Genomic DNA, 14,140 nt, shown 5'->3' with positions numbered 1-14,140 from the left:
ACCTCCAGGCTGACTCCTTGACTACATGGGTTTGAGCAGGGATTCTGATTATGAGGTTCTGCTGAGAACCAACCCCTGAGGACCCAGCAGAGACCAGGGAAGGTAGGAGGGACAGGGAGCCACAGACACCCCAGCCCAAACACACACACTGTGACTCTGAGAGACTTCAGACAGGCCATTCAGGGCACGGAGTCGTCCAGAAACCAGGAAAGGGGAGTCTGCTTTCCTTTCTTTCTCATTTATTCATCCATGCATCCATTTATGCATTCAACAAACACTACGGAGCACCCCCCCGAGTGCCGGGTGCTGTTTAGTTAGGCTCAGGGGCTGTAGCAGTGAGCAGAACAGACACAAAATTCTGCCCTCATGGAGCTCACATGCTAACACCTGAGAGACAGACAATAAACCAGATAAATAAATGGTACACAAAACCACAATTCCAAATTTCAAGAAGGTCTGGAAACCAAAATTTTTTTCTCATGGCTCATTTGTGACAAAACCTGACCTGAACTGACATAAGGTTATTATAGCTTTTATTCATTTAACTTTCTGTGAACATTCTTATGTTTTGTTGTAGATAAAGTGTTTGACTTAGAATGTTATCCCAGGTCCAACTAGGGGTGTTATTCAGTACATGGTATTTACACGGTAGTACCTGTTGAAAATCTGAAAAATTCTGAGTTCCAAACTGTAGGATCAAGGATTTAGGTCAGGGATTGAGATCGCTGATATGTTAGACATTGATAAGTGATAAAGAGAAAACTCAAGCTAGAGAAGACAATGGGACAACTCCGGGATGGGGACACGGTTTGCAATTTAAAGAGGGTGGTCAGGGAAGTTCTTTCTGAGGAGTTGGCCCTGGAGATGAGGTGTGAAGGAGGGAGGGAAGGGAGCCATGCAAGTGTCCACAGTGTGGAGCGGCGGAGCGTTCCAGGCAGAGGGAACAGCAAAAAAAAAAGGTCCTGCGGTGGCAACGTGCCGGCTGTGCTCAGGGAACAGTGAGACCTGTGCGACTGGATCTGAGCAAGCAACGGGGAGATAGAGCGAGAGGAGGTGGGGGAGGTGGTGGGATTGATTGTGGGCTGCAGGGAATGAGATGGACGCATAAGAGGGCTACAGGCAGAGAAGGGACAGGATCATGGAGCTCCCTGCTTCACCGCCCAGAGCTTTTATTTCCAGGTCTTGCGCCTCTGAGCCCCGTGGTCCCTCCAGTCGCATAGCTGCCTCCACGAGGGTAGGAAAAAAAAGCACATCTTCAGCACAACGGACAGCGCCCCACAGCCAACCCAGTTGGCGCTGTCCATGGTTCTGATGTTAAGCGCTGGGCCACGAAAGGGTAAAGGCGGGGCTGCCAGACACAAAGAAGTATCTGGGCCCGCTAGAGAGGGTGAGACAGCAGCCCTGGCCTTGCACACACACGCATCCCAGGGTGGATAATCTTAGGAAAAAATCCAGACTAAGGAACTTCCCTGGTGGCCCAGTGGCTAAGACTCTGTGCTCCCAACGCAGGGGGTCCGGGTTTGATTCCTTATTGGGGAACTGGATCCCGCATGCATGTCACAACTAAGAGTTCACATGCCACAACTAAGAGTCTGTATGCCACAACTAAGAAGTCTGCACACTGCAACTAAAGATCCTGCATGCTGCAACAAAGATCCCGCATGCCGCAACTAAGACCCAGTGCAGCCAAAATAAATAGATAAATAAATAAATAAGTAAATAGTTTTTAAAAAGAAAGAAAAGAAAAGAAAATGCAGATTTAACAAGATGTGCTTGCTTATTCAAAAGGCTTCTCAAGGGCTTCCCTGGTGGTCCAGTGGTTAGGACTCCGAGCTTCCACTACAGGGGGTGCGGGTTCAATGCCTGGTCAGGGAAGTTCTACATGCCAAGAGGTGCGGCAAAAAAAAAAAAAAAAAAAGACTTCTTGACATGCCCCAGTAAATCTCACACCCTCTCAAGTTCAACTCAATCAAAACTGAGCTCCAACTTATAATGTAAGTCAGACCATGACCCTTCTGTGCTCAAACCCTCTGTTGGCTCTCCATGGAACTCTATGTAAAAGCCAAAGTTCTCCTAGTGCCTCCGGGCCTTTGCACTTGCAGGTGTCTCCACCTGGAATGCTCTTCCTCCACATGGCTGCATGGTTCCCTCTCTCAGCTCCTTCAAGCCTTTCCTTAAGTATTACCTTCTCTGGGAGGCCTGCCCCTACCACCCTATTCAAAATTGCATAAACCAAACAAAAAATTGGCCCTTCTCTTCCCTTCCTTTTCCTGTGCAAACTTTTTTTTTTGCACACACTTATCATCTGCTCATAGACTATTTAAACTCTTCATTATGCTTGGTGGCCATTATCTCCTCCCTCACTAGGATGTCAGTTCCACCAGGACAGAGACTTTGTTGTCTGTTCACCGCTGAGCCCCTCTGCCTCCTAGAACAGGGCTGGGCACACAGTAAGTGCTCAATAAGTGTTTGCTAAATGAATGAACTAATCACTTGAGGATGCTGATAAACCAGGGAGGAGCACAGACTGACCCTGAACTGTCCACCTCCCTGTCCCCTCCCCCTTCTGTCCTGCCTCCTCCAGGGAGCCCCCCTAAGGTAAGAGTCCTTCAGTCAGGACATGAAGTTGAGATCCAGAAAAGTGAGGGAAAGAAGTACTGTGTGCATGAAAGATACACCTAAATGTCTGCATCTCTGCCAATATACTCACCTAGCTACAATGAGGAGCACCTACTCTGTACCAGGTGCTGTTCTAGGAGCTGGGGACCCAGCAGTGAAGGAAAGAGGGACCCTACCCTGGTGGAGCTGACATTCTAGTGGGGAGAGAGGCAAAAATATAAATACATAAGGTTGGAAGTGATAAGTTATTTGAGGAGAAGTAAAGATGAATAAGCAATCAAAGAGTGAAGGGGGTGTGATTTTACACAAGTGGTCAGAGAAAGCCTAAGTAGGTGATATTCGAGCGGAGATCTGAATGGAATAAAAAAAACAGAGTGATAGATATCTGGGAGCTGAGTGCTCTAGGCAATGGAAGAGGAAGTGCAAAGGACTTGAAATGCGGCTGTGTTGGGCATACTCCCGTGTATATAACTGTGTGGAACTGTGTGATATGGGGGTCACTATTGGGTGCTTGTGTAGAGTGTTGCAAAGTGAAGTAAATCATGGGGCTGAGGGGGTGCATTTGACAGGGCAATGTAACAGCTTGCCTCGCTCGTGTGTGTGTGTGTGTGTGTGTGTGTGTGTGTAGTGGCAGTAGTATGGTTGTATCAGAGTGTGTTCTGGTGTGTGTGCAAGGGAAAGCGTGTGGGGGCATGAATGTGGGAAAGGGTGAGTATGAGATGATTTGTGTCAGGATAGGATATGCCTGTGAGCATGTGGGTAATGGGGACTCTGAAAGTGAAATATATGCAGAGATGCTCTGTGTGTGTGTGTGTGTGTGTGTGTGTGTGTGTGTGTGTGTGTGTGTGTGTGTGTGTGTGTGCATGTGTGTGTGTGTTTGTAAAGGGGTGTGGGGGCGCCTGGCTGTCTGAGTGGGTGTATTGGGGGATGTTGTGGAGCTGTGTTCTGGCCCCAGAGGGAGAAAGCCCTGGAAATTTCAGTTCTGCCCTGCCCCTGGGTCTCCTGGCAACGGCACCACTTTGAAGTTACCAGGAGACAGAGTTGCCAGGGCAACAGGGGTGTGAGTGGCAGGTCTGGGGAGAAGTCTGCGTGAAGATACCCAACCGGTGATCACTTACCTTGTTCCTCCTTCTCTCCCAATTTCTCATCAATCCTACCTTCTTTTCTTCATTCATTTCTTTAACGAGCCTATATTGAGACTCCGCAATGCCCTAGGCACTGTCTGGGTGCTGGACATACCAAAGTGAACATGACAAATAAGTCCTGCTGTGGCTCTTCCTCAGTCTCCCAGCCCCTGCATCTTTGCCTCGTCTCTTCTGATCCCTTTTTTGTTCTATGGTCCTGCCTCCCATTGTACCCTAAGCAGGACTCAAGAAGCCCCCAGGCCAGTGAGGAAGCCAGCTGAGACTCTTCTTCTCACAGACCCTCAAAAACAGTTGCTTTGCTGACAGATGTTTTGCACACGAATGTCCTCAAGCCTGCAGCCCCAGACACACATACATTTGTGCAAGTACTCAGGTGCAGAGAGAGAGACAACACATAGCTCATCTATCTCTCCCCTTCTTCATTGTCATTGGGTAACATCAGCAGAAACCCACACCGACACGTGCGCATCACAATATTCCTCTGAGATACCATGCATTCCATTTTACAGGTGAGCAAACTGAGGCTAGGAGACTTTAAGTAATGTGTCAGTGATTAGGGCCTGCTCCCTCCAACTGTCAACCGTTGTATTGTCTCATTAGCTGTTTAGCTCACAATAATAGTATTCGTGCTGCGTCCGCCAGCGGACTCACCCAGGGAAGTGCCTTATCTCCCTCAAAAGCCTTCATTCCTGCCTCAGACCAGGTTATTTGCCCCTTCACCAGGGGCGGGGCTAGGAAACGCCAATCTCCCTTTGATGAACAGATCCTTGGACCAATGCAGAAGCTAAGTGCCCAGTAACCAATGAAACCCCGCCCTGGGCGGGATTAAGGATAAGAACGGGCCGCCGATTGGACAGAGGTACGCTGCGAATGGCGGGGACGCTGAGACGGGTGCTAAACTCGGGCAGCGCGGCTGGGCCCGGGGAGGAGAACACAGCTGAGGCCGAATCGCCTTTGCTGCTGCTCGGTGGTCCAGGCTCTGGAAAGACAGCACTGCTATTCGCGGCGGCCCTGGAGGCGGCAGGGGAAGGCCGAGGCCCCGTCCTCTTCCTGACGCGGAGGCCTCTGCAAAGCCTACCCCGCCGGACTGGAGTAGCGCTCGAACCCCTACGGCTGCAGGTAGGTAGGGGCGAGACCAGAGGCGGGCCAGCCAGTAGCGGGGCGGATGGAGGATTGAGTGACAGGCGGAGACAGACCAATGGCGGAGACGAAGGAAGGACAAGCAGAAGTAGCCATTATTGGATGGAGTCTGGAAAGAGTTGGGGGCTGGGACTATGCGAAGCTTTGTTAAGATTGAGAGAGAAACGATCCAATGAGGGGGCGGAATTAGCAAAGGGTGACTCCCAAAGGGTGGAGTCAGGGGCCAGTAAGGGCCGGTCTGGACAAGAGATTCTGGGCAACTGGAGTCAATGCTGGGGTCGGACGATATGGGCAGCTTTTCCGTGGAGAGATTGCTCTAGAGGTTTTACAAAAAGACATACCTTGTTCTTAACTGATACCGGGAAGTGATGAGTGCAGCATTTAAAAAAGGGGGGAGGGTCGTGGCGAACGGAAGAGTATTCGACGACTCTGAGCTGCTTCACTCTGAAACCAGCGGCCTGGAGAGTGAGAGCTACGTCTGAGAAAGTATGCAAGGAAGCAGGGCCGCTATAGCTGGAACCTGGCTTCCTGTGCTGAATCTGGCCCCCTTCCTATTTCTCTCTCTCTAGAAGATCCGCTTCCAGTACCCACCCTCAACCCGTGAGCTCCTCCGGCTCCTGTGTTCTGCCCATGAGGTCCAGGGGCCAGCCCCCTCCCTCCTGCTGCTCGATGGCTTGGAAGAGTACCTAGCGGAAGACCCGGGGCCCCAGGAAGCCGCCTATCTGGCTGCCCTGCTTCTGGACACAGCTGCCCACTTCAGCCACCGGATTGGGTCTGGCCGGGGCTGTGGGCTCATTGTGGCCCTCCAGACCGAGGACGAGGGAGACACTGGAAATGCCCCGCATCTGGAACTGCTGCAGAGGTATTTCCCTGCCCAGTGCTGGCTGCAGCCCGATGCACCAGGCCCAGGACAGCGGTGCCTCCGAGCCTGCCTGGAGCCAGGTGGCCTGGGCCTCAGGGCAGAGTGGTGGGTGACTTTCCGACCAGATGGAGAGATGACAGTCACCCCGTGGCCCACCCAGGCTGATGACACCAACTCGCACAAGGGTTCAAGCTCTGGAGGCCAACCTTGAGCTTTGGTGTGTGACAACCTCTGGATGCCTCAGTTTCCATGGCTGGAATACCTACCTCAGGGACAGATGCAGATTCAGAGACCTAAAGATTATAAAGTGCTTTTTCTCTCATACACATAGCATTATCTTGTACATATTGTTTAATTTTGCTGTTTTCAACTTGATAAAAAGAGTTTCTTGATAAATGTATTCTGAGACTTCCTTCTTCTCCCAGTCAGCATTGTCACTAAGATTCTGCAGTGGGACTTCCCTGGCGGTGCAGTGGTTAAGACTGCATGCTTCCACGGCAGGGGGCACCGGTTCCATCCCTGGTAGGGGAACTAAGATCCCACATGCTGCAAGGCGCATCCCACCCCCCCAAAAAAAAGTTTTGGCTATATTTTTTCATTCATTCCTTTTTCCCTACTTCATATAATTCTGTGAGTGACTATACGCCAATTTACTCATTAGATTGACTTATTTACTGCTGTTAACACTTGCACACATATCCTGGTTCATGTGTGTGAGGGTTTGTAGGGTACATACCTAGAAGTGGAATTGCTGGAGTAGAAGTTATGCATACCTTCAGCTTTCCTAAGTTACGTCAAACTATTTAAAAGTGGTTGGGGACTTCCCTGGTGGCACAGTGGTTAAGAATCTGTCTGCCAGTGTAGGGGACACAGGTTTAATCCCTGACCGGGAAGATCCCACATGCCACGGAGCAGCTGGGCCCATGCTCTGCAACTACTGAAGCCTGCATGCTCGAGGGCCCACGTGCCACAACTACTAAGCCCGGGTGCTGCAACTACGGAAGCCCGCAGGCCTAGAGCCCATGCTTTGCAACAAGAGAAGCCACCGCACTGAGAAGCCACACACTGCAACGAAGAATAGCCCCCACTTGCCACAGCTAGAGAAAAGCCCGCTTGCAGCAATGAAGACCCAATGCAGCCCCCCAAAGTAAATAAAGAAAAAATAAAAAAATAAAAGTGGTTAAACGAGAACTCCCATTGAGCCACTTGATGACATTTGGTATCATCAGAGTGCTTTCTTAGAGCAGGGCCTGATTCAGAATAAAGCCTTAGGAATGAATGCTATTATTATTAGTGACAGAGACTAGCTAGCAGCTCATTAAACAGCTTTTCTCTCCTGGGTGCACAGCTACATTACATTTCCTAACTGTCCATGGTTCTTGCTGGGGTTGCATGACCATTTCTGGCTGGGAGAATTTGTGAAGAAGAGATGGTGCCCACCTCCAGGCTAGACTCCTAACATGGCCCACAGAACCTTCTGCTATCTCTCTCCTGTTGGCTGGCAGGATGCAGAAGATCTGTCTAAAGATCCCGGGGTAGCCCTGGGGGATGGTAAAGCTACAGTCTGGGTTTCCCACTCATGCCAGGGATAGCTGTCCACCTGTTTGAATTGAGATATGAGAGAAACATTTAATGTGTTAAGCCACTCGGTTTCAGGAGTTGTTTGTTAGGGCAGCTAGCATAACTTTAATTCATTCTAGTATTGTTATTCAGATTGCCAGGTCAGAGAATTTCAGACTGAACTCAAGGCCTTTTGCTGCTTTGCCTATGGCCTGGGCTCAGGGAAAAGATGGGGCTTACAGGCATTTATAGAAATCATGACAGAAAACATATATATTTATATATATGTGCATATATATATATCTACACACAAAAAAACTGTACACTTAAAAATACTGCAAGGTTGTGACTTTCTAAGCAGGATGAATTGAGCAGAAAGCCAAGGTCAACAGGCCTCACTGACTGCTGGATAAATCTTGGGCCTGGAGTAGCATTTGAGGTCATTCTCGGTCCCCGTGCATCTGAGGGCTGGAGTCCTAGGAGCAGGCCACGTAGCTCGGGGTTGAAGGCTTGGGGACTGGGACGAGGCTGTTCTCATAAGGGTTGGAGTGGGGGCCATTGGGTGAGCCCCTCTGGGCTTCCTGGGAACCCCCTGAGCTGTAGTCAGTTGAGATGCCAGAGTCAGACACCACGAGATACAGGTACTTCAGGTGGGGTGGGGTCGGGGGCAGCTCAGGGGGCAGTGCCCTCGGGCGCAAGAGCTGGGAGCTGGGGTCCAGGATGGTGTACTCAAAGCTGGCAGCTGAGGCCCCCTCTGGCCCAGGCTTCAGGGCCAAAGCGGATGAACAAGAGGATGCTTCTGAGGCTTTATCCATGGCTGCTATGTCCAGATCACCACCAGGCTGTCGGAGGTCCTCGCTAGGCAGGCTCCGGGGCAGCAACCACTTGTCCAGCACCAGGTAGCTGTCTTGGGCATGCTCGCTGCCCACCCGCTCCAGCAAGGGCCCCTCATCATCTGCCCCTGGTTCTACTGCCTGTGTCACCCCCCAGCAGCGCTCAGAGAGGACTTCCAGGGGGGCAGTTGGGCCCTCTGTGAAGGGGGTGCAGGGGCTCCACCACAGACAGCCATCAGTCTGGTACAGCCACAGCTGGGGAAACAGCACCAGCCTCCTCAGAGACCTGGGATTTGGCAACAGGAGCAGGGAAGCCCCAGGCCCTGAGGGGACAAGCAGCCCACCTACCTGGAAGTTACCCTTGTGGGTGGTGAAGAGGCCCTCAAACTCGCTCTCGGGGCTTGGGATGCCAGGCCAGATCTTCTGCTTCAGAGTCCTGGTGAAGCCAAAAGAAACGAATACCTGGGCATGTGTCACTGAACATTCACCAACACCCGCTCAGCACCAATCACAGGGCAAAGATACTCCTAGCCCCTTGTGATCATGATGAAGGCTGAGCATGGCATGGGGCTGAGAAACAGGGGCTCAGCCAAAGCATCTGCAAGGCCCTCCAGAAGGGCTACTGGAACAGAGTTTTGAAGGATGCATAGGAGTTCAATATACACTGCCTTATGCTCCTTCTAAGACCCACCAGACTTGTCTGAAGGTCCATTATGTTACTTCCTTCCTCACTCCTTCCCATCGTTCCCCAGTGCATTCAGAATAAAATCCAAACTCCTCCCCACACTCCTGCAGAAGACCCTGCATGATCTGACCCATGTCACCTCCCTCATCTCATCATCCACCGCTTCCTCCCTTACACACTCTTCTCTAGCCACACATCTCGTCTTGCAGCTACTTTAATGTTTCAAGCTCATTCCCACCTCAGGGCCTTTGCACGTGCTGTTTTTTCTCCCTGCTTTTCATGTGACTGCCTCCTTCCAGGCTTCAGGTTTCTGCTCTGATGTCACCTCCCAGAGGCCTTCCCTGACCATCCTGTCGTGTCCCCATACCCCATTTATTTCTGTGGTATCACTCATCACAACTTATAATCAAATATCTGTTGGTTCCCTTATCTGTTGTGTGACTCAGCTATGAGATCCACAAGGTCAGGGACACATCTGGTTTGTTCTACACTTTCTCCCCAGTGCCTAGCACATAGCTGGCACTCAGTGTGTATTTTCCAACCAAGTGAATGAACAGGGCCTTGAAAAACAACTAGGAGATTTCTTGGTGGACCTGGCAGGAAGGACTTTCCTGGCAGAAGCAACAGTATGTGCCAAGGCTTGGGGTGTGAGAACACATGGTTTGTACTTAGAATTACAAAAACCTTAGGATGGCTGGTCATATCATAAAGCATCTGAGGAGTTTGACAACAGGGGTGGGAGGCACTTGCGGTTAAGTCGTTTCATCAAGCCCATCTGGCTGATTTTACAGAGGTTGATGAAACTGGGAAAAAGTACTCACCAAGGAATCCAAGAAGGGGCAGCGACTGAGGTAGGAGGAAAGCCAGGTGAAAGTACGCCCAAGAGCAGAGAATTTTAAGTAAGAGTCTGGGTCTGACCTGGCTTGCATCCCAGCCCTGCTACCGACTCCTCACTGTGTGACCCTGGGCAAGTGCCTGCCCCTCTTTGAGCCTAGGTTTCCACAGGGAAAAGGGAACGTTGGTGGGGAGGAATCTGAGCCAGGTGCCGAGTGGGGCGCTCACCGGCGGTGGGAGAGCAGGGCTAGCACGGCCAGCAGCAGCAGAATGAGCACGAGGACGAGGGAAAGCGTCAGGATGAGGGGGTCCAAGTCTGGGGAGCAGGGAGGAGGTGAGGGCGGTGAGCTTGCCCCGTGCTCCGCCCATCCCCTCCTACACCCCTGCCTGGGGCCTCACCACTAGCTGTCAGCAGCGATGCAGGCTCGGACCAGGCGCTCCAGAAGCCACCGAAGCTCGGCTCGGCCATACGCGCCCGAACCATGAAGGTGTAGCGCGTTCCGCCCCGCAGGTTGCTCAGCACGCACTCAGTGCGGCCGTCGAGGATCTCCACCTGGAGGCGGGGCCCGGGTGAGAGGCGTAGCCAATGGGGGAGCTGACAATGAAAGCTGGAGGCGGGGTCCAGGGAGGCTTGGACCAATCAGGATGGAGCCCCAGGTAGAAGAGGGCGGGCTCGGGCTATTTAATGGCTGGGAGAGCGCACACAGGGGGCGGGCCCCGAAGAGGTCTAGGGTTTGGGACACGGGTTAAGTGTGGTTGAGTCCAGTTGGGCTGGGGAAAGGGGACACTGGGAAAGAGGACAAGTCGGTGGACGTGGAGCTGTCTTGGGCGGGATGTGGAGGGGCGAGGTCACGGAGGCGGGGCCGTGGTGACCATCTGGGTGGGACTTAGAGGGCCTGTCGTCTCCGGAGCCCTTGGGGCTAGGCCATAGGAGCAAGCCTCACCCTCTGCGCACCACCTGCGGCGTTCTCTGCAGAGATGTTCACCTCATAGCGGGTAAGGCTTGCCATGGGTGCCCCAGGCGGCGGGAGCCAGCGCAGTACCACGTGGCCGCCCTCGTCGGCCCGCCGCGCCAGCAGCCCAGCGGGAGGGTCTAGGAGCACTGCGGGGAGGGGTTGCTCAGGTGGGCGGAGCCTGGGACTCCCTCCCGACCACGCCCGCATTCCCAGCGCACTTACCCACTTCGTTGACGTGGATGGTACGGCGGTAGCGTGAAGCGCCCGAGGAGGCCGCAGTGACGCGCAGCTCTAGGGGCACGAAGCTCGACGTGTCGGCTGTAGGCAGCGAGCACCAGAAACGCACCAAGCCGCGCGCGGTGGGCGCCTGATGCAGGCGGCACGGCTTCCACGGCTCACCCCTGTTCGTCCAGGAACCAGCGAGGGTAGGGAGCAAGTTGGGAGGTATTGCCCGCACCGAGGGCGCGTTCTGGACACTACCACCAGGGGGCGTGCCAGCCCCGACGTACGCGACGCCTTAGTCCTGCTTTAGAGCGGTGTTGTCCCAGCCCTGAAGTTTGGGGTCGCCTTCCAGCAGTGATCACGGGAATGTTCCAGCCCCGACCACTAGGGAGCGTGTCAGCCTTGACCCCGTGGGCTTCCCACTAGTGACCACCAGCGGAGGTGCCATCCGGCCCCTGACACCAGGAGAAGTCCCAAGGTGCGAGCTCCGAGGAGCTCTGCCTGGCCCGCCCGCCCCTTCCCCCTGTGGGGCGCTCCACCTGCCCCGTCGGACTCACTCGAGCTGGTAGGAGAAGCTGTAGTTGTCCGGGCCGACCCCGGCGCTTGCCGCTTCCTCCCAGAAACACACCAAGTCCTCCAACCGCTCGGTGAAGCAGAGAAACTCTTCAGGCTCGCGGGCTGTCAGCAGGGCCGCTGGGGGTGGGGGCCAGGGGAGGGGGTCAGGGGACCCGAGCCCCGTCCTCGGGCCAGAGCATCCTCCCCTCGCTCCTTCCGCCTGTGCGGACTGATAAGAAAAAAGCCCCGCCCCGCTCTCTGCTTCCGCGAGGCCTTTCGAGGGGTCCGCAGAACTGCTGCCCCCCGAACACCCAAGCGTAGGTTGCTTGTCTTGTGTCTCCCCACACGCACCCGCCCACCCCGCAACCTGCTGAGCGGAGCGCAGCATTCAAGGTCTCCGCCTCCCGCTGCCGGCCCGCCCCAGCCCTGGACGTGCCTGCGGGTGAGTGTGTGTGCAGGAGGCGGGGTCCCCTATCAGCCCCGGCAGGCTCCCGGCTGTCCGATAGCGCCAACCGTGCCCCCCACCCCCTCCATCAACCCCGCGGACCCAGAGATGTGGCGCCCACACGCAAACCCTGTTTATAGTCGCCTGGGGCCCGTCCCCTCTGACTCGGACCCGGGTTTTATCCTCCCTCCTCCACCAGAGGGTCGGCTAGGTCCCCTCCCCGCAGGGACTCTAGACTACAGGGCCTAGAGCCAGCACCACCCCCGCCCCATTTAGTGTTTAGCATGTCCCAGACTCCTTGAAAAGATAAAACAGAACACTTATGCCCCTCTCTAGCTTCTCCCACAGAACCCAGTCTGGGCATATAGACCCCGGCATGCCATATCAGGTCCCAGTCTCGGCTTCAGACACCAGCTTGGGCACCAGGACACAGACTCAGGTTCAGAACCTGGCATGTCCCCCAGGAACACAGGCTGGAAGTTCAGGCCCCAGCATTGCCCTCCAGGACCCAGTGCGGGGGCCCACACTCAGCTCCACCCTTACCTTTGCTTTCAAACTTGGGGTCCACTGGGTTGGGTGAGGGAGCCCAGGCTGCACCAGCAAGCAGGAGACAGAGGGAGCCAACTCCAGGCCAGAGGGGTGCCCGGAGATGATACATGATGCAGCTCCTGCCACGGGGGGCCCAGGGCTCCTGCCCCCCCCTTCCGCCCCTGGCACAGCCCACAGCTGGGTCCGCAGCTGCCTCCCCCGGACACAGCTGACCAGGCCTTCCCAGCCAGGCGTCTCCAAGTGGCAGCTCCCCCGAGGGGGCGGGACCAGCAGGCAGCCTGGGCTGAGATAAGAGGGAGGCAGCCGCCCTGCCAGGCCTGGCTAGAGAGGGCAGGGGCCCTCCAGGGCCCCGCGGCCCCTTGGGAGGTGGGGAGCAGGAACAGCTCTGGTTTCTGCATCAGACACACTCTCTTGCTGTGTGACCCTGGACGGGTGACTTACCTTATCTGAGCTTCAGCCTTTTCATCTGTGAAATCTGACTTGGCACATAGCAAATATCCCAAAAATGTAAGCTACTGATATTATCGTACTAATTAACATCTCTTCCCAGCCTGGGTAGGAAAATAATCATTGTAATAGTGAATAGCGGTTGAGTGTTTGCAGTTTGGGCAGTGCTGCCAGACAGTATGTAGGAAAGAGCCTGCATTTGTAAAGCTACATATATTCTGGAGTGTGAGATTTCGTTTGTGATTTTTTTTTCAGTATACATTTGTAAACTATTGGGATTTTATTTTACAAGGAGCATGCAATTCTTTTAATAATCTGGAAAGTATAGAAAAAACCGTAAACGCTATTCGTTTGGGCTGAGCTTAAACTGGGGTAAGCACCCTCCCCACAGAGGTACAGGCGTGGGGAAGGGGGGGATACCTACCTTATTGCATCAGCTGCCCCAGATTAGCCAATCAGAGAGCTCCATTCCCTGGGGCACAGTGATGGTTCAGGCACGGCATGTGACCCAAAGAGAGCCAATGAGCTTCCATCTTGGGACTTTTCCTGGAGTTACTGGGAAAGCGAGGTGCCGCTTTCTTTGGGATGAAAAGGTAGGCAGTTGAGTGGCCAGGGACATCTTTGCCGTTAGCAGGGAAAAAAATTGCCTGATGGTGAAGCTAACGTGGGCTTCTGAACTGTCTGTTCCCTCCAGCTGTGGACTCTTCCTCTAAATATACACGGGCTACACTCCTTCACTTTGCTCAGGCCTCTGCCTAAATATCACCTCCCCAGTGAAGCCCTCCATGATGGCTGTATTTAAAATAGCAACCCTTGGGGACTTCCCTGGCGGTGCAGTGGTTAAGACTCTGTGCTCCCAATTCAGGGGGCCCGGGTTTGATCCTTGGTCAGGGAACTAGATCCCACATGCGTGCCACAACTAAGACCTGGTGCAGCTTTAATAAAGAACTATTAAATAACTATAAATAAATAAATAAAAGCAACCCTCTAGCCCCACACTCCCCAATGAGCCCTTAAACGGCTTAGTACTAGTAGTAGTAGTAGCATTTTGTACTCCCTGAACTTATTATATCTAATATGTATTTGAAGTTTTGTTATTGATTCACCACCTTCACTAGTCCGTTTTGTTCATTTTTGTATCCCCAGCACCTAGAACAGGGCCTGGCATATGATACGGTAGGCGGTCAGGAAATATTTGTGGAGTAAAAGATTAGCAAAACACCAAGCTGAGAGATGTAGAGAAACAGTTGACTTTGTGCTAGCCACTGGAGAGAGCTGTCCCTGAGTA

General features: G+C 53.5%; 2 protein-coding genes across 3 annotated transcripts; one reads left to right on the top strand and one right to left on the bottom strand.

The window, feature by feature from the left end:
• The first annotated feature begins 4,532 nt into the window (after window positions 1–4,532).
• On the top strand, window positions 4,533–6,178 carry SWSAP1 (SWIM-type zinc finger 7 associated protein 1). The gene is made up of 2 exons (XM_057709658.1): window positions 4,533–4,883; window positions 5,474–6,178. The coding sequence occupies exons 1-2, from the start codon at window positions 4,635–4,637 to the stop codon at window positions 5,975–5,977; spliced, it is 753 nt and encodes a 250-aa protein (XP_057565641.1). The 5' UTR covers window positions 4,533–4,634; the 3' UTR covers window positions 5,978–6,178.
• Window positions 6,179–7,595: 1,417 nt separating this feature from the next.
• On the bottom strand, window positions 7,596–12,816 carry EPOR (erythropoietin receptor). 2 transcript variants are annotated; one of them, XM_057710386.1, is made up of 8 exons: window positions 12,400–12,816; window positions 11,414–11,549; window positions 10,857–11,035; window positions 10,623–10,780; window positions 10,078–10,231; window positions 9,907–9,994; window positions 8,508–8,595; window positions 7,596–8,414 (listed from the first exon to the last, which is right to left on the bottom strand). In XM_057710386.1, the coding sequence occupies exons 1-8, from the start codon at window positions 12,512–12,514 to the stop codon at window positions 7,803–7,805; spliced, it is 1,530 nt and encodes a 509-aa protein (XP_057566369.1). In that variant the 5' UTR covers window positions 12,515–12,816; the 3' UTR covers window positions 7,596–7,802. The 2 variants fall into 2 exon arrangements, with proteins under 2 accessions (XP_057566369.1, XP_057566368.1); XM_057710385.1 differs by having other exon boundaries at window positions 11,414–12,816.
• Between the last annotated feature and the right edge of the window lie 1,324 nt (window positions 12,817–14,140).

This window comes from Hippopotamus amphibius, chromosome 15, assembly GCF_030028045.1.
Source record: "Hippopotamus amphibius kiboko isolate mHipAmp2 chromosome 15, mHipAmp2.hap2, whole genome shotgun sequence".
In the NCBI taxonomy this organism is placed as follows: Eukaryota; Metazoa; Chordata; class Mammalia; order Artiodactyla; family Hippopotamidae; genus Hippopotamus; species Hippopotamus amphibius.
Note: the sequence above shows the minus strand (reverse complement) of the source record. Positions and strands in the feature narration are given on the sequence as shown.